The sequence below is a fragment of the Diabrotica virgifera genome, chromosome 4 (genome assembly GCF_917563875.1).
Source record: "Diabrotica virgifera virgifera chromosome 4, PGI_DIABVI_V3a".
In the NCBI taxonomy this organism is placed as follows: Eukaryota; Metazoa; Arthropoda; class Insecta; order Coleoptera; family Chrysomelidae; genus Diabrotica; species Diabrotica virgifera.
The window spans coordinates 20,794,303-20,816,487 of record NC_065446.1 but is presented as its reverse complement, the minus strand read 5'-3'; the positions used below and the strand labels follow the sequence as shown (position 1 = coordinate 20,816,487).

General features: G+C 34.7%; 2 protein-coding genes across 3 annotated transcripts; one reads left to right on the top strand and one right to left on the bottom strand.

Annotated features, from left to right (window-relative positions):
* The first annotated feature begins 4,279 nt into the window (after positions 1-4,279).
* LOC126882962 (chymotrypsin inhibitor Ani s 6-like) lies at positions 4,280-8,250 on the top strand. 2 transcript variants are annotated; one of them, XM_050648046.1, is made up of 2 exons: positions 4,280-4,448; positions 7,743-8,250. In XM_050648046.1, exons 1-2 carry the CDS (start codon positions 4,394-4,396, stop codon positions 7,946-7,948), a joined length of 261 nt encoding a protein of 86 aa, XP_050504003.1. In that variant the 5' UTR covers positions 4,280-4,393; the 3' UTR covers positions 7,949-8,250. The 2 variants fall into 2 exon arrangements, with proteins under 2 accessions (XP_050504003.1, XP_050504005.1); XM_050648048.1 differs by lacking the exon at positions 7,743-8,250 and adding an exon at positions 5,894-6,162.
* A 7,480-nt stretch (positions 8,251-15,730) lies between these two features.
* Positions 15,731-19,017, bottom strand: LOC126882945 (uncharacterized). Its single transcript, XM_050648022.1, has 2 exons — positions 18,147-19,017; positions 15,731-18,045 (listed from the first exon to the last, which is right to left on the bottom strand). The coding sequence occupies exon 2, from the start codon at positions 17,948-17,950 to the stop codon at positions 16,583-16,585; it is 1,368 nt and encodes a 455-aa protein (XP_050503979.1). The 5' UTR covers positions 17,951-18,045; positions 18,147-19,017; the 3' UTR covers positions 15,731-16,582.
* Between the last annotated feature and the right edge of the window lie 3,168 nt (positions 19,018-22,185).

Here is a 22,185-nt window from a genome sequence, read left to right as displayed (position 1 = left end):
GCGACATCTTAAAAAAAAATTTAAGTAAAATTTGTCCACCCCATAAAAATTTTATGGGGGTTCTGTTCCCTTAAACCGCCCCAAACTTTTGTGTACGTTCCAATTAAATTATTATTGTGGCACCGTTTTTTTTTTTTTTTTTTTGGAGGTCGTCTGACATATGTCTCCGATGGCACTGCAGCCTCATGGGCTTATTGTGCCTTGTGGCACCGTTAGTTAAACACATTATTTCTAAAACTTTTTTGCCTCTTAGTACGTTTTTGATAAGCCAGTGTTTATCGAGATATTTTGAATATTTGTCGAATCCACCACATATTTGTACACACACCCAAACTTAAATGGAATCATCTGATATTTCTTACTATTCCGTGCGAATTTAAAAAAAAAACGAACATATGAAGTTAAACAATATTTATTTTAATGCAATTTAATAACAAATACATAACAATTAAATAAAACAATAAAGTATTTAACAAACAAATTGAAAGTACTTGTTTTAAAGTCAATAGCGTACAAAATTTCAATGTAAAACGAATAATGTTTAACTTGTTTTTATTATTTTTTTTTGTATTTTGTGGTAGTCAGTGTTATCACCTCTAGTCCTTATGCAAGCTTCAGTTTGCTTGGGCACGCTCCTAATCAAATTATCAACATTTTGTTGTGGTAGATTGTTCCATCCTTTAAAAGCAGCTTGTACTAGCCGTGCAGTGTTTTGTGGATTATCCCGGCGAGCTCTAATTTTTCTTTTAAGCATATCCCACAAATACTCTACAGGATTAAGCTCGGGTGAGCAAGCAGGCCGTTCTAAACAAGGGATACCTTCTGCTTCAATGATGTCTGTAGACACTCTAATGGTATGTAGAGGTCCATTATCATGGAATAAAATTAAATTTTCTTCTGTTGCATCTCTCCAGAGCCTGACTACAGGTTATCAACATACCTGTGAGCAGTTAGAGTTGATTGGATGAAAATTGAAGGAGTTTTTTTATGGATCACAATTCCTCTCCAGAACATTACACTTCCCCTTGTATATTTGTGAACAGATCTGACAGTTCTCGTTCTTGCTTGTCTTCCTCGACCTCTAAGTACACGATTTCGTGGGTCATCTGATTTTCCATCTGATTACATTAAATCCTGACTATTTTTGAAAATAGCACATTTCGTCAATTCCCAATGTTTCAGTTTTGGTGGTGAAGACACCAATTTACCCGATCAATCTTGTACTGCCTGGATAACTCGGGAGCCCATAACGGTCTCCTACTGTATACTTCTTGGTATGATCTCTTCTTCTTATCGTTTCAACTGAAACAGTTACACCTGTAGCTTTCAAAAGCTGCCTTTGGAGCTGCAAGTGAGACATGGTTGGGTATCTTCCAGCTGATTGGACAATTAAATGATCGTGGAGAGCCGTTATTACTTTTGGCGACTTTCCCTTGATTTATTTTTGAACTTTCCCAGTTCCTTTTACCTAGCATTTGTTTTGGACAGAACGCCCTGTATTACGCCTAGCTCTGCAGCTATGTCCATCTGAGAACATTACTTTCTCCACAAGACCAATAATCCTTCCTCGTTGTAAGTTTTATAACCCCACATAAGGCATATTTTCGTTTTTGGACGCAAAAGTTAGTTTACTTATTTTCGTTCAACTTGCAACTCAAGCAAATAATCTATACCGTACCGGGCTGTACTACCCGATTGTCTTATATATTTGTTAATTTTCAATAAAAACCTTTTTTCTTCGCAACAATAACAAGTTTTTTCAAAAGAAATAAATATTACTTTGATATACATGGTGATTCCATATAAGTTTGGGTGTATGTATATGGTTAAGTACGATTTGTAGAGACCTGTTAATCATCTGAAAATTTATTTATAATTTACATTTTTAGGTATATTTTGAAAAAGAAGCTACTACATCTTGATAGAAGATGACTTATGAAAAAAAGACTAAAACGCAAAAGTTCTAAAAACACTGTGTTTAACTAATGGTACCACAATAATAGTTTAATTGGAACGTACACAAACATTTGGGGGGTTTAAAGGAACAAAACCCCCATAAAATTTTTACGTACCTAAATATATTGAAAAAGAAGCCTCATCTCAATAAAAACTGGCTTATAGAAAAAATACTAAGAGGCAAAAAAGTTTTAAATACGTTGTGTTCAACTAATGGTACCACAATAATGAAATACTTGGAACGTACACAAAAGTTTGGGAGGTTTAAGGGAACAAAATCCCCATAAATTTTTTATGAGGTGGACAAATTTCACTATAATTTTGTTTTAAGATGTTCCTGCCATAAGAATGATACATGTCCATTTTCAATAAAAAATCTCTAATAGTTTTCGATATATTGAAAAAAATCGATTTTCATTTTGTAACTTCAAAGGACTGTAACTTTTTTTATGAGCACATTTGTACTAAAGTAAGTTAGGTTCAATCGAACTATTTTTGACCCCAGAATGTGTGGTATAATTTATGACCAATCTTTTCGGGACACCCTGTATATCAGGAGGCCGGCGACAATCTAGCCAATAGTTTAGCAATAATTAAAATGTTAATTAAAAATTTTGGTCGAAATAATAACCAGAAAGATTATGATACACCAAAATAACTTTGATTTTCGTATAAAAAAGCACTACATATACCTATTCAACGTACTTTACAGAACTGAAATAGGACTATTTGAGCTGTCTCAGAAATGTTATAAAGAAACAATTTTTTGGCTTATATACAAATGGAACGCCTCAGAAAATATCAAATTAAATTAAGTTAACGCTGTTGACATGAGCACGGCTTCTTCTTCGAAGAAAAAAAAAACCGAATTGAGTGGTTCCAGGTATAACCGGTCAAATTTGACCGGCATTTGCGACAGAGTTATAAACAACAGGATTTCAATCTTTGAACCGTTAGGTACCTTTTTATTCGGGTCCTCTTTGAACATACAAATTTTCATATCTTCAAGACGCTCATGACAAAAAAGATTTATGTCACCAAGTTATTTAATTATTGATAAATAATTACTTCCCTAAAATTTTAGTTGAAAATTAAAGATTTTGTTTGGAAAACCAGAATTTTCCAAGGAAAATTTACGCGGAAGGAAATCGAAAAAAAATATCATCTATGTGCCGAATTAAATTACAGTGAATTTTTATGTGAGTGTTTTTGGTTTAATGTTAAAATCTTTTTCCGCAAATCGCCAGGAAATTTTGACATTCCTGTCAAAATTTCTTGAAGAAAAAGTCAGGACTTCCTTACTGTAAGGAAATGTCATTTCCTTACTGTAAGGAAATGATATTTCCTTACTGTAAGGAAATGTCATTTCCTTACTGTAAGGAAATGATATTTCCGTACAGTTGTTAGTGTTCTACATAAATGATAGAAAACACATTGCTATTAAAATCTTGTAAATTACCTTAATCATTAAATTTTCTTTATCTGGAGCTTCCTGGATAAATTTTTCAATTTCTTCCTTCGTTAAAATCTTAGATTTCTTTGCCCTATAACCTTGAGCTTGCCGTTTCAATAAAGAACGAAGTTTTGAGTATGTAGATATATCTACATTGTGTTTAAGTGCAAGGGTTGACTTCAGCATTGAATAATTGGCCCATAATGTTGAATATTTCATCTTTAAACAAAGGTCTAGGAAGTATGCCATTACAACATTTTCTGAGAAAGAACTCGTATTTTTACTCATGCGATAATCCATAAAACGTCTGTATGCATTTTCGTACTTTTCTCTTGATTTCTTTGGCAATAATTCTAATGAAGCAGTATTCACTGCCTCAACCAGCTCTGGAGGAGTCCCAGGAATGGAAATTTCATCATCACTTATCATTTTACTTTCGAGAACACCAGCAATTAAATTTATAAGCGTCAAGTTTGACAATTCAACCTCAATACGTTTCCATAGTAACCCAAGTAATTTTATTAGGAATTTCAAAGCACCATTTATTTGGGAATAAAATTATCGCGTTTTTTTTAAATCAATCAATATCTGTCGAATTTAAAACGATTTGCGGAAAAATAGTATGTTTACCTCGTAGGAAAAGCCACATTCCTGGACTCTGTGTTGCTAAGTCTCGGCTTGCGCCTCGACTTAGCAATCTTCACAGTCGTCCAGGAATGTTAAGCTTTTCCTACCCGGTAAACAATGTACTATTGAGTTACAGAGTAATAATTGAAAAAAGATTTCGGAGCGCTGATTTGTTTATAAAACAAGCGCTCCAATAATCCTGCATTTATGCATTACTATTTTGTTGTTAGATATTGTTATTGTAAATTTGCGTAACTTCGATCAGCAAGACTATATAAATAGAACTCTGCACTTTAGTTGAACTAGATTATTTTCATCTTTGATAAAGTAACAAAATAATTAAACTTATAATCAAAAATGAAAACTGTATTTGTTGCAATTTTCATGGTCATGGTCGTGGCCTCTGTAGCTGGTAAGTACCTATAACCACATTATTTAAATTATATCTACCTTTTAAATCTAAGTTTATGAGAAAAGTTTTGACTGTAGTGGTTTTTTAACTACTACTACTTCCATCGGTTTACAACGTTCTCCAACGCCTTCTCCTAACCGCCATTCTTCTCTGTTTAACCATTTAAGACTTTCCTGGTAAACGCCAACGTTTCTGCTTCATTCGTTTGAACTGTGAGTGGTATCTTCTTATCTAAACACTTCCCTCAGTTTTCCATAAGCCGCCCATGCCAGTCCTATTAATCTCCTGTTTAACTCTGTAGTTTCATGACCTCTTCCTAATTGAATCTGGTGATCCAGATTATAGATCCTTCTCGTCTGATTAACGTTTGAATATCCGTGATATATCTATCCACTGGTTCGTTTTTCCTTTGCTTCCTGTTTCTGATTTGCTCATCTAGTTGTAGCGAATATTCTCTGGGATAGAAAGCTTTCTTAAAATCTTTGCTGAAGTCCGTCCATGAATTCCAATTTCTGTTGTTGTTTCGGTACCATAACAATGCATGGTCTCCTAACAATTCTGATAATGCTTTTAGCAGATCTTGCTTATCGACGTCGTAGGCTAGGCTTAACTCGTCTATTCTCTCTATGAAGTCTACGAATATCCGAATGTTTCTTGTCCAAGTGTGTGTTCCACCTCCGTACTTGATTTAACAAATCTGATTGCCTCATTTCTTTTGTCATTGTTAAGTCTTGTAATTGGCTTCTGATTATCGAAATATCCTGGGTCAGTGTGTCTGGTTTGGCTTCCTTGGAAGTATTGATTTTTGAGATTGTTCCTGTTGCTTCCCCGCGTTCTTTATAAAAGGTTCTGAGTCTTAACCTTAACTCATCGACGGTTCCTTTAGAATCTATTCCGCATCTTTCGGCGTCGCGCTGTAATTCTTCTTTGGAAAGACGATTTATCCATGACGTACCTGTCGTGGCACCTGTTACTGAGTCTGTGTCTTTATCTGTCGCCATTTTTGGTATTTTCCGCGCGTCGAGTAACGACGTTTACCTGCGTATGTTCTACATCTTCTGCAATAGCTACACCTTTGTTTAATTTGCATGACGTTAGTTGAGATGTTTTTGGCCAGTACAGGGTTGGTCTTGTAGTATTGCATTATGTTTTTAAAAAGTTAATTTCAATACCCACTCGTATACCAGAGCTTGAAGAAGTTGGCACGTATGATCTACCTGGTCTGCAATAAGAATTATGTCGTCTGCAAATCTCAAGTTGTTCAGAAACTAATTCAATATTTTCTCAATTATGGTTTCTTATAGCACTCTGTAACAAAGAGGTAAATAATTTAGGATAGATAGTGTCTTCTTGCCTAATAACCCTCTCCACTGCAATAGTCGTGTACGGCTTTGTTCTTATGCCTTCATTTCATATTTCCAACAAATTTTGTTTATTGATTACAGGTCGCTCACCTTTTGTACTTGAATGTGGTGAAAATGAAGTAGATGGTTGCGAACCCTGCTGTCCCCAATCAGAAGTCACATGTCAAAACAAAGTATCACAACCTTGTGATGGAGATTGTCCATTCATTTGTATCATGAAATGCGTTTGTGCTAAAGGATACCTCAGAGACACTAAGAGCGGAAAATGTGTTACTGATTGTTAATACTCCTAATATTATGTATATTTGATGTTTAAAATAATTTGTAATAGTAATAAAAACTATAGAATTTTTCTGTATTTATTTACTAATCACGATCTTTCACTAATCAAGTCGTTCTTGATCCTCTCCCTTCTAGTCTTTCCCAGCATCCACCGTAACATTTTCAGTTGAACTCGCTTCATCTTCTTTTCCTCAGTCTTCTTTATAGCCAACCACTTCACCGCTGTACACCAGTACAGTTGATGCCATACCATTTAAATGTACTTTTTTTGGATCTTTGTTATTATCGATTCCTGTTGCAGTCGCTGTCTAATATCCTCATTTCTTGTTCTGCCCAATTCCGCTCTTTTCTGCTATTTTTCTCAACTGCTTCATCTCCGCTGCGTTTCTTGTACTATCTATTTTGGCATTGTTCACCCATGTCTCACTTGCACATATTAAAGTTGGTACAGATATTGCATTGTATAGCTTCAGTTTTATTTGTTTGTACTTTGTAGTATATATTTATTTCTTTCCAAATACTGTTTTATTTAGTGCATAGTAGAGCTTATTTGCTTTTTTCGTCCTGTAAGAAATTTCTTGGTCTAGCTTTCCATCCTCTAAGAAACTCATTGCCTTCTTTATGTATGAATAGGAAAAAAAGGTGTGACAGGCTAATTGACACCCAAGTCTATGCCATAAAACCAAAAAAAAGCTTTCCATCCTCTGATATTATTACTCCTAATTATTCAAACGCCGAGACGTTTTTATTATTTCGTTTTTGCAACTCAATATCGTTTGGTTTATTTCTTTCTTTTTATTTTGGGTTACTACCATGGTCTTCGTTTCTTTACATTTACCTCCATTTTCAAATTTTCTATTTCTCCCACCCAGATATTAATTTTTGCATTTCACCAGGTCATCTGCATATAGTAATACCTCCATTCTCACTGGTACTAAATTCCTACACCCCATTGTTGAATGTAATTGCCTTGACCTTCTTTTAGCGCTCTTCATTACTCTATCCATTACTAATATGAATAAAACTGGGCTGAGCCTGTCCCCTTGTTTTATTCCTCTCCTTAGTTTTATTATTGGCGATCTGTTTCCGTTTATTTGTACTCTGTTTATTTGTTTCTTTAGTTTGAGAACATGACTTATTAATGATATTGTTCTGTACTTACTGCAATCTTTACCGTTTGTATTTTTAGAGTAACCATTGTTGCGGTATGTTTCCAGTTTTGTACACTGTGTTCTTCTTCTTCTTCTTTAAGTTCCATCTTCTATCGATGGTTGGAAACCATCATGGCTACTTCATTGGAACCATTCCCTTAAGTTCTTAAGCCAGGATATTCTTTGTCTTCCCAGATTTCGCTTTCCTCGTATTTTGCCTGGCTTATTAAGTTGTAATAATGAGTATTTTTGCCCTCTCATCCTATGTCCAAGTACTCAAGTTTTCGTCTTTTGACAGTCAATATTATTTTCGCTTCATTTCCTATTCTTCTAGTTACTTCCATGTTTGACATTCTTTGAATCCATGATATTCGTAGGATTCTTCTGTAACATCAAAATTTAAAATAAATTCAAACACTGTCTTAAACAAATCTTATTTTTCTTAGAGTTTAGAAATTAGTATTAGTAACAAATGTTAAAATTGTGTTTATTTACAGAGCTTATAAAATTTGGTCGTGGAGATTGTGGTGAAAATGAAGTAGAAGATTGCGAACCCTGTTGTCCCCAAGAAGAAGTTACATGTCAAAACAAAGTAGCTCAATCGTGTGGCCACCCTTGTCCATTAAGTTGTGTCCATAAATGCGTTTGTGCTAAGGGATACTTTAGAAATACTAAAAGTGGAAAATGTGTTACTGACTGTTGATACTACGAATAAAATATTTGCTATTAGAAATAATTTGTAATACATACAGTCGGAAAAATGAAAGAATACCCATGAACGATCACATGAATCACTTATTTTGTATTTGCTCTCTTTTTCTATAAATAACAAACGTTTGTTATAGAAAAATATAGAAACTACAAAATAAGTGATTGATGTGATCGTTCATGGGTATTCTTTCATTTTTCCGACTGCACATAGTCATTAAAAACTATAGAATATTTCTGTATTTCTTTAAATAATTCCCTTTAAATGAGGCTGAAAATAAAGATACTTTTATTTTTTTCTTTTGTATAATGTACTATGTACTATGTACTAGTACTATGTTATGACACATAACAATATGTTGGGGTGTAATGCTAGCTCGCGTCCGCAGGTAATACTGCACGTGCACCCTGGGTAAACTGAAGAGCTAGCACAAGAGGCGCCAGACAATCTTTCCTAAAGATCTCCTGGCAGATATCACAGTTATTTTGGAATAATTATTAAAGATGACACAGTTATTGAATGGAGTTTCCAAAGAAGAATTTACAAAAGAAATTGGACCCCATGTAAGAGTTTGCCAATTAAATATAGAAGGTATAAGTAGAGCCAAATGTCAAATTCTACACAAACTATTAAAACATAACGATACTGATCTGGTCGCATTACAAGAAACGCATACAGAAAACGAATTTCAATTGAGCTCAAGAGGAAAAATCCCCGGCTATGATCTACTGGGTGCTACCTACGACAGAAGCTACGGTGTAGCAACTTACGTACGTACAGACATAGAAAATGCAGCCTTGATTTCTACTTCTACCAAGAACAACATCCACGAGGTAACTGTGAAATGTGACCTTTATTTTTATACAAAAACTGTGATAGAGCCATACGCTAAATAAAATAAAATAAACAATATAGTTTATAACATAAATATAGTTTTAACATATATTATAGTTTATCCTACAAGGATTGCATTTTTTGTTTTTATTTTGAGAAAGAAGTGAGAAATCAAGTACCTACAAAGAGCAAATAGACTGGCAGGATGTCTTAATGACACTATATTATGGCGAAACCGACATATTAACACTGAGATGAAGTCAAGAATTTATAAAGCCAGTGTAAGATCAATAATGGCATATGCATCAGAAAAAAGATCCGATACAGCGACAACACAAAAACCACTGGAAACGGCAGAGATGAGAGTACTGGGAAGAATTGCAGGAAACACGCTGAGAGATCGAAAGAGGAGTGAAGACATTAGAAGACAATGTAACGTACACTGTATAAACGAATGTACACTAAACAGAAAAAAGAATGAAATAACCAGGGGCGATTTCTCCATTGGTTCACTTGTGCAGTGAACACCCAATCAAATTTCATTAAAATACAGATTTTTAAAAATCTGTATCATTAAAATATTGTTCTTAAATCTCATAAATATCATATTATCATTAAAATATAACTGTTTTTATTAATCATATAATTTATTTGAACTACACCGCTACGCTAATGCACGTGGCAAGTGCAGAATAGGGATGGGAAAAACCTACCGGTTATAACCTAAAACCGTTTTTTTTTAGTTCGCAATAACCGGTTTTAGCGGTTGTTTTTTTTCCCGGTTATAACCGGTCTTTTCTTTTTACAGTAATAACCGGTGAAAAACCGGATAAGTTAGTTAGTTCTGAAAAAAATAATTCGAAGAAAAAATATTGTTTGTTTAAATTCGTCAATAATTCTCGATTTGTTTAATGTTTATACATATTCGTTAATGACTCTCGCAGTCACTGAAATATGTTTAAGAAATGTAATAAGCTGAATTGACTATTTTGATGAACTTGAGGGTAAGCATGTCTTGCTTGTATACCTACACAAACGAGAATAAACTTATATTTATAAATCCAAGAGAAAAAAACCATTCCTCTGGAATTAAAAAAAAATGAAAATAATAAAATTGTTTTGTGTATGTTGTAATATAAAACGATTTTTTTTTTTCGGAAATACAATACACATACAAACTGAAGACAATAATACATCCGATTCAGTTCAGAATTTTAAGATTGATTTTATAAGTTTTACCATTTTTGATGTTCCATTTTTGTTTTTATAATTCATATGTATATACCTCTACACGTTATAGTATAATTTGCTTCATAATTTATTACGTTAATAGTCTTATACCTAATTTCACCACCATTTGTATTTTGCAATTATTTGATATTATTTGGAGCCGAAATAGATCGATTGAACCTAACTTACCTTAGTACAAAAGTGCACATAAAAAAAGTTTCTGCCCTTAGAAATTCCAAAATGAAAATATATTTTTTGCAATATATCGAACACTGTTAGGGATTTTATATTAAAAATGGACATGTGGAGTATCACAAACTAAAGTGCAATACAAATTTAACGTTTTAACCTATTGGGTATTGAATATTGATTGAAAAGACCGAAAACCGGTTTTTGGAAAAACCGGTTATTTGACCGGTTATAGCCGCTAGGTTAACAAGAATGTGTGTGTACTTTGTACGCACGTAAGAAGTTATACTTCTACTACATATTATGTGATTTTTAAGACTATACCAAAAATTTAAAAAAATAAAAGAATAACACGCACACAAACACATTGAAAAATGCCACAAAGAAAAAATGATTTCTGGACGATAATAATTGTTGGCAAAAATTTTAAATACGCATTTGCTGAAAAAAAAATTATATAACAAATATACTTACAATCATAATATGCATAAAAAAATAAAAAAATAAAACTTGCATCGGGAATTGAACCCTTGAATTTCGTGCCGCTTTGACTCGTAATCGAAGCGTAGACTCACTCGTCCAATCGCACATTATTTATCATGTGGAAAAATACGTTAACTGAACGTTTTACTGTTTGACAATTGTTTTGAAAATTATGTAGTTTAAATTTTGTGGAAGAAAATATAAAAATATAACAAAACAGTAAGAAAACAATATATTAGATGAAGATTGGTAGAACTTTTGTTGGTAATCAAATTAAGTATGTAAATCAAAGCATTACATACCTACTAGATAAATAAATCTACGCCAAAAAATCATAATTTAAAAATAAAAATCGAACCTAATTTGGGATTTCTCTCTAAAATCCGCATTCTTGAGAAAATAAATGTATGTATTTCAACCTAATCCAAATGTATAATTACAATATGATTATAATAAAAACTAGGTACTTACCAAATTAGAATGAGTTTCCCTTGTCCAAAATAGTTCAAAAGTCCAAAAATATAGGTATATGAAAACTATTTAAAAAGGCAGTATAACTATTAACTAAATTTTGTTTGTTGTTTCTTTTCACACAAATTTTAAAACGCAACAACCATAAATAATCTAACTACAGCTGTGCCACAGCCACCATATTGAATAATTTTTGACATGTCATTTGAACATCCAATCAGAACAAAGTTATAATGCGCATGCGCCCGGTCGCTAGGTTTTCCCATATAAAAATTTACCCTCTATCGCCGGTAAAGAAGTATAACTTCAAAAACCGGTATAACCGAAAACCGGTGTTTTGATAAAAACCGCCATCCCTAGTGCAGAATTCAAATTGAACCCAGCCACTATACAGTAAACCTATAGAAGAACGAGAGATCTTAAATCCGTGAACCAGCGATTCTCCTATCTTAAAATATTGAGGATTTGTGCACTGCACACAGAGACCGGGGCAGAGCGTTTCGATTCACAGTTTGGCATTTTCTGTTGTGGGAATTTATTAAATACAATAGTGGTAGTTTTTTAGGATGAAGCCTTATTCAGGGAAGTTTATAAAAGAAAATGCAAATATTTTTGTAAATCGACTTCTTATAAAAAGAATGGATTAACTTGGCCGGAGATAAACTTTGTACAAGAATGTGCAATAAGAAATAAAACGTTTAAACATTGTTTTAACGTTGAACAATATAGAAAAACTTCGTGGTTATGCGGGTGTGATAAACTACATTTTTTGTTTTGTTTTCCATGTTTAGTGTTTTCAAAGAATGAAACTATAATTTCAATCTCGGTCTTTGGATGCCGTTAAAATAAACGGATTTTTAAACAGTTTTGACAAAGCCATTTCAATATTCGTAACTTCATCGTCCACCTTCACCACCGAAGAAGCGTCATCATTCAGTAGGTATCATATTCTGCACAAAACAAAAACAGTGTGTGACATCCTGATTAATCGGGTCAAAGATAGGTTTCATTTTACAGAACATCTTTTGGCGAGGCCCCCAAAAATTTTTCACCTGCAACGCTTATTCACCGTTTGTATAATTACATTCTTTAATTGAACAGCCTCCTTAAATTACCACGAGCCGCCACTGGAAATAACCATATAAGCAGAATGGGGGGAACACGTGTAGTTAAAATAGCAAGAGATAAATCATCAATCGGTAGAATTATCTGCCAACCGCTCAAAAGATGGAGTCACAACCTTCAATAGAGGTACCTATCAATATCTCAATGAACAAGCAGAATAGCTTATATAGAGGAAAAAGAAGAAGAATTTACCCAAAAGAGACAAATTATATAGTTAGTATAGCAGGTCTACTAGGATGTAAAGAAGGGCAGGAAGGTCAGATGATCAAATGGTTTAAATATCTAAGTGAAGTGAAAGCTCGTCGTTTATACCCCGTTTAGGCTTAAGCCTCTTCAGGGTGAAGGATTCTCCTTTTCAGGAGTGTGGGAGATTGCGAGAGAAGCGTCGATGATGTGTGGAGAAGCAGAATTGCTAGTGGATTGGGTTAAGAAGGTGGTTTTAGCGCAGAAGCTGTAGGAGCGAAAGATAGAAATTGCCATGCTCAGCAAGCGACCAGTCAGTGAGGGGATTCCAAATCTGTCACCTTAGAGGAACGGCTCTTAGATCAGCGTGTGGGGATGCAGTTGTTTATCTGCGATACATTAGGGGAGTTTGTTCAAGTATTTCGTAATACTCATCGGGAAGTTCGTTTCTGGCCAATTGTAGAAGATTGGCCGGAGGGAATGGAACTTTGTTTTTGGGAGTCCCGGTGAGTATATGCCCTCGCCGATTGCAAGGGGTGATTAGGACATTTTTAGCCCTTTGGTTGTTACCATTAATCGTTCTTATGACATATTTGTTGCTGAGAGAACGGATTCTCTCAGTTATGGGGGGTAGTTTAGCGAGTGGGTGTACCAATACCGACGGATATCTCCAATGCTTCCTGAGGCACTTTCTGAGAATTCTACGCTCGCATCTGAGGATTTTGTTAGTATAATGTTGTTTTAGCGAAGCATAAAGGAGCGCTCTGTAATCGATAATAGGCCTTATAAAGGTTTTATAGGTGTGCAGGAGAGTCTTGCTCGATGTACCTCCAAACGTTCCAGATAACGCTCCAAGGAGTTTAGCTCTGTTTCTTACCCTGTTTAGGGTGTGTTGGATGTCGATGTTCCAGTTGAGTGTCCTGCCAAAGTGGACTCCCAAGTAGACCACCGACGGACGATATTCAAGAGCTTCTCCTTGAAGGGTTATTCTGGTTGTTTCGTACTTAGCACTACGAGGGTGTCTGAAGGCAATCATTTGTGTTTTGGCTGGGTTAAGGGTGACTCTCCATTTGTTGCACCACCTTACTACCTTGTCTAGTAGAGTTTGGGCCCTATCGAAGGCAGAGGGCCGTCCTAGCGTGCCTCGCGCAGTGCCTGCAGTGAGCAGTGCAGTATCGTCGGCGTAAAGTAGGATTGACTCGGTTCGATTAATGGGATGGGGAATGTCACTGTTGTACGCTGTGTATAGTATTGGAGCTAATATGGATCCTTGTGGCACTCCTGCTTGAGGAGTAAATGGGGTGGATAGTTGGTTAGCGACTTTGACGCGAATTGTTCGATTGGAGAGGTAGGAATGAATAAGTTTGATAAATGTTACAGGCAGTCCAAATCGGTGGAGTTTTTCGATCAGGCCTGGGTGCCAGACCTGGTCGAAGGCCTTTTGGACGTCTAGGAAGATGCCTATAGCATATTTTCTATGCTCATTAATGGTTTGGGAAATGAAAGTGGCTGCTTCAATCAATGCGTTACGTGTGGAATGTTCAGCTCTGAATCCAAATTGAAAACTGGGGAGAATGTGGTTTGTCTCTAGGAATTCTACGAGTCTCTCCTTGAGGATTCTCTCGTAGGCTTTACCTAGAGTGTTAAGAAGAGAAATAGGTCTGTAGGATTCTGTGCTGGTAGGTGGTTTCCTAGGTTTAGGAATCATAACTGTGTTGGCTACTTTCCATGAAGTTGGAAAATAGCACAACCTAAGACATGCATTGATTGTGTTTGTAAGCAGGGGTATAATACTCTCTGGAAGTTTTAAATATCTAAGTATCACACTACCTATATATAGCTAAGGAGAGCTCAAAACAGAAGCGGAAGTAGAGCAAACAAAGCCACAGGTTGCCTGAAAGAAACAATATGGAGAAATAAAAATATCGGGAAAGAACGAAATGAAATGCAGAATTTACAAAACAGCCATCAGTCTACTAATGGCATACGCGGCAGAAACACCACTTGACAGAAAAGACAAAAAAAAATCTGGGAACAGCAGAGATAAAAACCCTTGGGAAAAATTGATGATAAGACACTATGGGACAGAGCTAGAAAAACAGATAGACGACGAAGGTGAAAGATGGAGAATACCAAGGACCGGGTAAGAAACAGAAGAGTGGAATGGACCGATCACATAAGCTGAATTACAACAAATAAAGTAAAAAAGACGGCGAGAGACGGTTTCCCAATAGGAAGACAATCGGTAGAAAGACCATGAAAACGATGGAATGTCAACTTACTGAAGGCACATTGAAAACAAACAGTCACGTCTACACCAAAAGAAGAAGAAGAAGAAGAAGAAGAAGAAGAAGAAGAAGAAGAAGAAGAAGAAGAAGAAGAAGAAGAAGAAGAAGAAGAAGAAGAAGAAGGGGTATATTTGTTTATTATTATTTTTTATCTCGTTATGCTAATAAACCTGAGTGGTTGAAGCCAAATAAATATAAAAACCATATTTTCAGGATAAAATATACATACCATAAGTGTTTTCATACCATTTAGCACTGACTTTATATTAGGAATTCTTTTTCTTTTTTTCTTTCTTAACGTGGCGTCTCCGCGACGAAGGTTGTCAATCATCATTGCTATTCTAACTTTTGACACTACAGCCCGAAAGAGTTCAGTTGAGCTGCACCCAAATCATTCTGTGAGGTTTCTCAGCCAGGACATTTTTCTTTTACCTATGCTACGTCTTCCTTGAAGCTTTCCCTGCATTATTAATTTTGGGAGTTCCTATCTGTCACCACATGATATATGTCTTAAATATTGTAGTTTTCTTATTTTGATAGAATCCAGTATCTCCCTGCTCGTCTCTATTCTTCTTACTACTTCTTTATTGGTTATTATGTATGTCCAGGAGATTCTGAGCCTTTTTCGATATGTCCACATTTCAAATGCTTCCAATCTATTGAGACATTATTTATTAAGGGTCCATATCTCCACACCATACAAAGGAACAGAAAATACAAAACACTTAATTACTCGTTTTCTAAGATTTAGGCTGAGGTCTCTACTACATAATATTTGTTTAATATAATTGAATTCACTTCTAGCCTTTTTTATTATATTTCTGATTTCTTTGGTATAATCCTTTGTTTCATTAATGTTTGTTCCTAAATAAATAGTTATAATTCTGAACTCGTTCTATTGTCTTATTATTTACGTGTAGATTAATTTTTTTTTTTTATTAAGAAAAAGTCGCATCCACCTAATGGTTATTAGCGACGGAACAATACATAGGTTAAACAAAAAATGTGGTACAATATAAGTATAGTACAATGGTAAGGTTACATGCATTATCTACAAAAACTTGTTATATTTTATTGAATACACCAACTGTTTTTAAAAAGTCAATTAAATTTTTGGTTCTTTATTATTGGCACCCAGAACAGACATATTTGATACGATATTAAAATCAATACGTTCTTGTGTATAATTTTGGCATTCAATGTTTGACAGTTACTTGTGTGTTACACGATTCACAAATAGGTGGTTCAGATCTTGAGAACAAATATGAGTAAGTAAGCCTGGTATGGCTTAGTCGTAGGCGGTTGAAAACTGTTGCTCATAACAACTTTTATAAACTGTTTTGACTCTTTTTACTGTGTCTTTAATTGGTCTAAGTTTTAAATTTGAGTTTTGCCATTCATCGAGCCAGTCATTTAACACATATTGTTTTAACAACACTTTCAAGTCTTTAGGGGCATATTGTAATACCGTTTCTGAATCCGCACCAGTCACTGCACTACGCGCACTTGAGTCTGCATCTTCATTTCCAAGGAGTCCAAATGAAGTTGACTATTCTACCATTTTGTTGAGATAAGTGAAACTCCAACGACTGCAGGAAAGTCGAAATAAGTGGTACTAAAATTGCAACTCCCTCACTTGCGCGAGCTGTGTTAGTTCGGTCTTTACGAAAGCATGTAAAATGTATTTGCGAATATGGGTTAGAAGATACAGGATTAGTTTCCTGTAGACATATAATTTCGGGACAGTGTTCTGATTGAATGATATTGAGCATTGGTAAGCGATTGAAAAGCCCATCAACATTCCACTGTAAAATTGAGTTGAATGTTATGTTTCAGTTGAAGAGAGTTCACTCTCAGTAGTAGCTTCTTCACCTAGAAAACGTAGCAGTAGGGTTTTTAGCCTTGTAAAACGATATTTTGTGGCTCTGTCTGGAATATATTTATAAGAGACGGTAAGCAAATTTACGAGACCAAGGAAATCAGATGTGAATTCTTTAACAATTTCAATAGGAGATTGACTGCCTTGAATATTTTCAATAAGCATCATTAATTGGTCATAGCTTAAAATGGACGGTGTTGATTGTTTACTTAGATATGATTCAAGTGATTCGGGGATAGGTAATGAGCGTTTAGGTTTTTTATTCTTTTGAGTTTTTGTTTTATGAGGCTGAGCAGGAAGAAGAAATGTTTGATTATCAACGACATTTTCAACAGGTGGAGATAATATTTCCTCTATGGTTCGTTTGGTGGAGGGACAGGGTGATTCTTTCGTGATCGCTAGTGAAGTCTGTGAAATTATCTCTATATTTTCGGCTGTAGCAGAAGATTCCAGTGGAGTATTTTCGTTAGTTTTTAAATCTTGGGTTGCTTCAGAAACGGGCTGTATAATTTCCACTGATGTAGAGTTAGAGGTGTTTGGTATGGATACTTGTGGGAATATTTCGGTATTTTTATTTTGATCATTATTAGAAGTGTGGTCTACTTGATTACCAGCATTGGTAGGAGAGTCAGAAGATTGAACAGTAGGGGGAGTTAAGGGTCCTGAAGGCTGAGAAGAAGAATTTTTATTGCTTGGACAGTTACTAGCAATGTGATTTATTTGTTTACATATATAGCATGTCATACTATCCTGCGAAATGAATATTCTATAATTAGTATTATCATAATTCAGAAGAATTGAATCTGGGATCGTCGTGTTATGCGGACTAATAAACACTTGCCTTCTAAAACTTTTTATATGGCTATATTCTGGAAGAGAGGCACTGATCTTTAGGAAAGTGATTGGAGAAACTAAGTTTAGGCCGAGATGTTTTAATTCTTGGATGATTACTTCGTGTGGGATACTTGGACAAACATTTGATAGCACTATTCTTTCTGCAGGCGTTATGAGCCTTCTGGCCCTGACTGTTTCTCCATTTACCTGTATAGAACCATAGTTTGTCATAAAATCCTCAACAGCTTGCTTGCTACTTAAATACATGCATATTCGATTATTAGATAGGCGAGACGAGAATAAGATATTTTTGGGATTTATTAAATTACCTAAAGAAATAAGATAATCTTGCAGTGGTGTATTATTAATAGCGCTAAAAAGTATTGCGTTTTCTTTTCCTGGGAAGAAATTTTGCTGTGAAGCTGCGGTAGAATAAGATTTATTCGCTGGGACGTCCTGTATAGTAACATCTGATGACATATTGATAATTTATTTACGGTACTACCGAAACTAATTACTTTCGTTTCCCGCAAAAAACAAAACTGGTAAATTGTTTATAATCCATAAACCTGTGTCTGTTTACAATAACTGGTGTAGTATACAGGAATATAAACTAACAAAACTGGTTTAAATACGCAAATATACGATTAAATAATGTATGTAGTATAAAACTTACAGTTTAAAGTTAGTTTGATCACTTTAACTATAATTAAAAACTGGTAGTTTCACTGGTAATAGACAAAATATCAAGCGCCGAGACACTACCACGTGTAGATTAATGTTTCTAATTTTTTTCTTGGATATAACAATGAATTTTGTTTTCTTTATGTTTAGTGACCGACCAAATTCTTCACTCGTTGCAACGACCTTATCTAAAATTCTTTGTAGATCTGTATTATTTTCTGCTATTTTTTTTTTTTTTTTATTTTTTTTTTTTTTTTTTTTTTTTATTTTGTCCAATAGTGATGAGTGTTATTTAAAGTGTTTGGAGAACTTTTCACGCGAATAATAGATGTACTTGAACATGCAAAGTTTCCGTTGTCTCATAAGAAACATTTATGTCATTTTCAAGAGTGTTTTTGTTCCGCGCGAGTGCTAATTAGTGAAAAAAACTCGAACTTTGTGTCAAAACATTCTTCGGTTTGGTGTAAGTGTTGACAACAGTATAAAGGTGGGAATCACCGCTCCAAAGTAACGTATTATTTCATTATTATTATTTAAATAAATATTGCAATTTTATAAATATAGAGATTACAAAAGCATTAAAAAGGCCGACGGGGGTTAATTTTCCGCAGGGTTGAACTGAAATTAACCCCTCTCGCGGTTTTTTTTTACATCACATCAAGAAAGATAATAAAAATTAAAAAAATAAGAAAAGTAGAACAATATTTTATTATACCAAAAACTGTTAACTGTAAATAAGAGGTTAGTGTTTAGCTTCAAAATTATTGATAATAAAATATATTATTTAATAACGCATAAGAATATGCTTCAGATCTTAACGACTTTAAACCATGAGTCAAAATTATAATACTCAGTATGTACATTATCCACAACAGGACATTACTACAAATCCATCACTTAATTCACTAAACCAATGTGCAGGACCATACGCGCAAATTCAATATGTACCAATTCAACAGTCCTTATATAATAACACAGCTCAGAGTATTCAAAACGTGCAACCGCATTTAGTTTCACAACCGATGCAGCCTTCTACTAGTGCAGCACAATATTATCTTGTAGTACCTGTTCAATCGCAATCCCAAGCTGAATCTGCACCAGATGATTGGAAACACGTACATAACAAAAAAAGAAATCGAATTGATAGCCCGGAAAAATATATTAGAGCAACAAAACAATCCAAAATAGATGATTACTGGTTAAACTCACCAATATCGACCTCCAACAAATTCTCTGTATTACAAAAAGAACAAAACGATGCAAATCAGGATACAGCTACAGAAGAACAAAACGATGCAAATCAGGATACAACTACAGAAGAAAACCAGAGCCAAAATACAAATACAACTACTAAAACGCCACCAATATTTGTCTACAGTGTTAAAAATATTACTCCGCTTACCAAACTACTACAAACGATTGCAAAAGATGCTTATGTATTAAAAACTCTCGCCAATGACCAAGTAAAAATAATGCCTCAAAATAATGAAGTCTACTCTGTTATAACAAAAGCACTAGAAGACAAAAATACTGAATTTCATACCTACCAACTCAAAGAAGATCGCTCATTCAGAGTTGTACTAAGAAATGTACATCCATCTACAGATATCAACGAAATTAAGGCGGAAATCCAAAGCGTAGGGCACGAAGTCATAAATATCAATAACATTCGTCAATCAGGTACAAAAAAGCCATTACCACTGTTCTACGTTGAACTAAAACAAGCCGAGAATAACAAAGATATATATGAGATCGATTCATTGTTGAACTATAAAGTAATTTTTGAACCTCCACATAAAAAGCGTGTAGTACCTCAGTGCATAAAATGCCAACGCTACGGCCACACCAAAAATTTTTGCTACCTTTCTCCAAGATGTGTTAAATGCGCGGGTAACCACAGATCTGATCAGTGCTCTTACAAAGAAAGAAACAACCAGGTGAAATGCGTGCTGTGTGAAGGAAATCACCCAGCAAACTATCGTGGGTGCTTAGTCCACAAAGAGCTGCAAAAAAGAGCATTTCCACAACTGAGAAGTGTAATAATGTTTAAGGTCTTGTGAATTGTTATAGTACTTTATTCAATAATTATATTTTATAATTCAAAGTCATTGCTCTATTGTCCTTACTTGACCTAACCCCTGCCATGAGGCCTCGTGTCCTTGTCCTGTGTCATCGTCTGTCAACAATCACTTCAAGTGATCTATGATCACAGGACTTTACATTTATGAGCTATTCAGCCTCATGACATCTTTCCCTTCCTATAAAGCAGAGAACTTACAACAATAAACTCAGAATAAAATATTATAAAATACTAATACTACCTACGACTAACAATAATATTAAGTGATTACAAAACTAGTACATCTCGAAATCATTATATCGAGTTGGGGGTTTAATTACTCTTTTACCTCTGGTAGGAAACTGATTCGGTACTTCACTCTCACAGGCCATTGATGTTGAAGGTTTGTTACTCTGATTATCATCAAGATCATCTTCTAATTTAATGTGATGTTTAGGCGTATTACTAGATGGTCTCAAGTGATATTTATTTCTTCTTACCAATGTTCCATTTTCTTTCTCAATAACATATGATCTTGACTCTTGTAAACATTGCCTGACCACAGCAGGTTTCCATTGCCCATCTTCCCTTATAACAACGTTATCGCCTTCACTTAATTCTTCTCTTGCAGCTGTATTTCTATCATAGTAGTGCTTGTACAATTTTCTTTTGTCATCCAATTTATTCTTTTCACTTGTTAGGTCTACTTGTTCTGGTAAATATTTTTCATGTAAGACTGGAAGTTTGCTTCTAAGTCTACGACTATTCAAGAGTTGTGCTGGGGACTTGTCTGATCCTAACAGTGGTGTGTTCCTATATTCTAATAAAGCTAACTGAAGATCACCACACTTTCTGAGAATATTTTTAGCTATCTGAACAGCTCGTTCCGCCTGCCCATTTGATCTAGGATATCTAGGGCTAGATGTCACAAATTTAAAATTCCATTCTCTAGAGAATTCTCTACATTCCTTAGAGCCAAAAGGCATATTGTCAGATACAATTTCCAAAGGAATCCCATGAGTGGCAAACATGGTCTTAAATGATTTTATTATTGACTGGGATGTTTTGGACGGCAACAGAACAATTTCAATCCACTTTGTGAGATAATCCATTACAATTAAATAAGATGCTCCTCCGAACTCACAAATATCAGCCGCTAGCATTTGAAATGGAAGTTCTGGAATTTCTCTTAGTATTAATGGCTCTTTAACATTACTTCTGTGATATTTCTCACAATCAACACAATTTCTAACCAAATCCACTATGTCCTTATTCATATTTGGCCAGAACAACACTTGCCTTGCTCTTTGCTGTGTCTTTGTAACTCCAAAGTGTGTTTCATGAAGAAACTTTAACATCCTAGGCCTTAAAGAATCCGGAACTATAACTCTGTCCATATAAAATATCAAATCATTCAATATGTAGATGTCATGCCTAATACTAAAATAATCTTTTACTACATAAGGTACCCTCGAAGAGCATGACGGCCACCCTTTTTCACAAAAATCTTTGATCAATTGAAGTTTTTTATCCTGTTTAGTTTCAGCTATAAATTCCTCTCTCCTTTCATCTGTTATATTTATTGTATGCACTATTTCTGTTACAAAAGCATCATCCTCTACCTTTTCCTTCACAAAATTACGAGATAACAAATCAGCTATTAGCATTTCCTTGCCTGGCATATATTCCACAGTTAAGTCATATTTTAATAATTTTACCTTCATACGTTGTAGTCTAGGAGAATCTACTTCAGCTATGCCTTTCTTCATTATCGAAATCAATGGCTTATGATCTGTGAATACCTTAACTTCTCTACCATAAATATAATTATGAAATTTAGTACAAGAAAATAGGATTGCATTTAGTTCCTTTTCAATCTGGCTAAATCTAGTTTCACAATCAGTTAAAGACCTAGAAGCAAAAGATACCGGTTTATGATTCTGCAGTAATACACATCCCACGCCATTTTGAC

What these genes read in the sequence shown, in the direction of transcription:
- LOC126882945 (XM_050648022.1), bottom strand. Translation starts at nt 17,950, where the DNA reads ATGTCATCAGATGTTACTATACAGGACGTCCCAGCGAATAAATCTTAT.
- LOC126882962 (XM_050648046.1), top strand. Translation starts at nt 4,394, where the DNA reads ATGAAAACTGTATTTGTTGCAATTTTCATGGTCATGGTCGTGGCCTCT. An exon ending in GGTCGTGGCCTCTGTAGCTG is followed by an intron (nt 4,449 to 7,742) that starts GTAAGTACCTAT and finishes GTTTATTTACAG; the next exon opens with AGCTTATAAAATTTGGTCGT.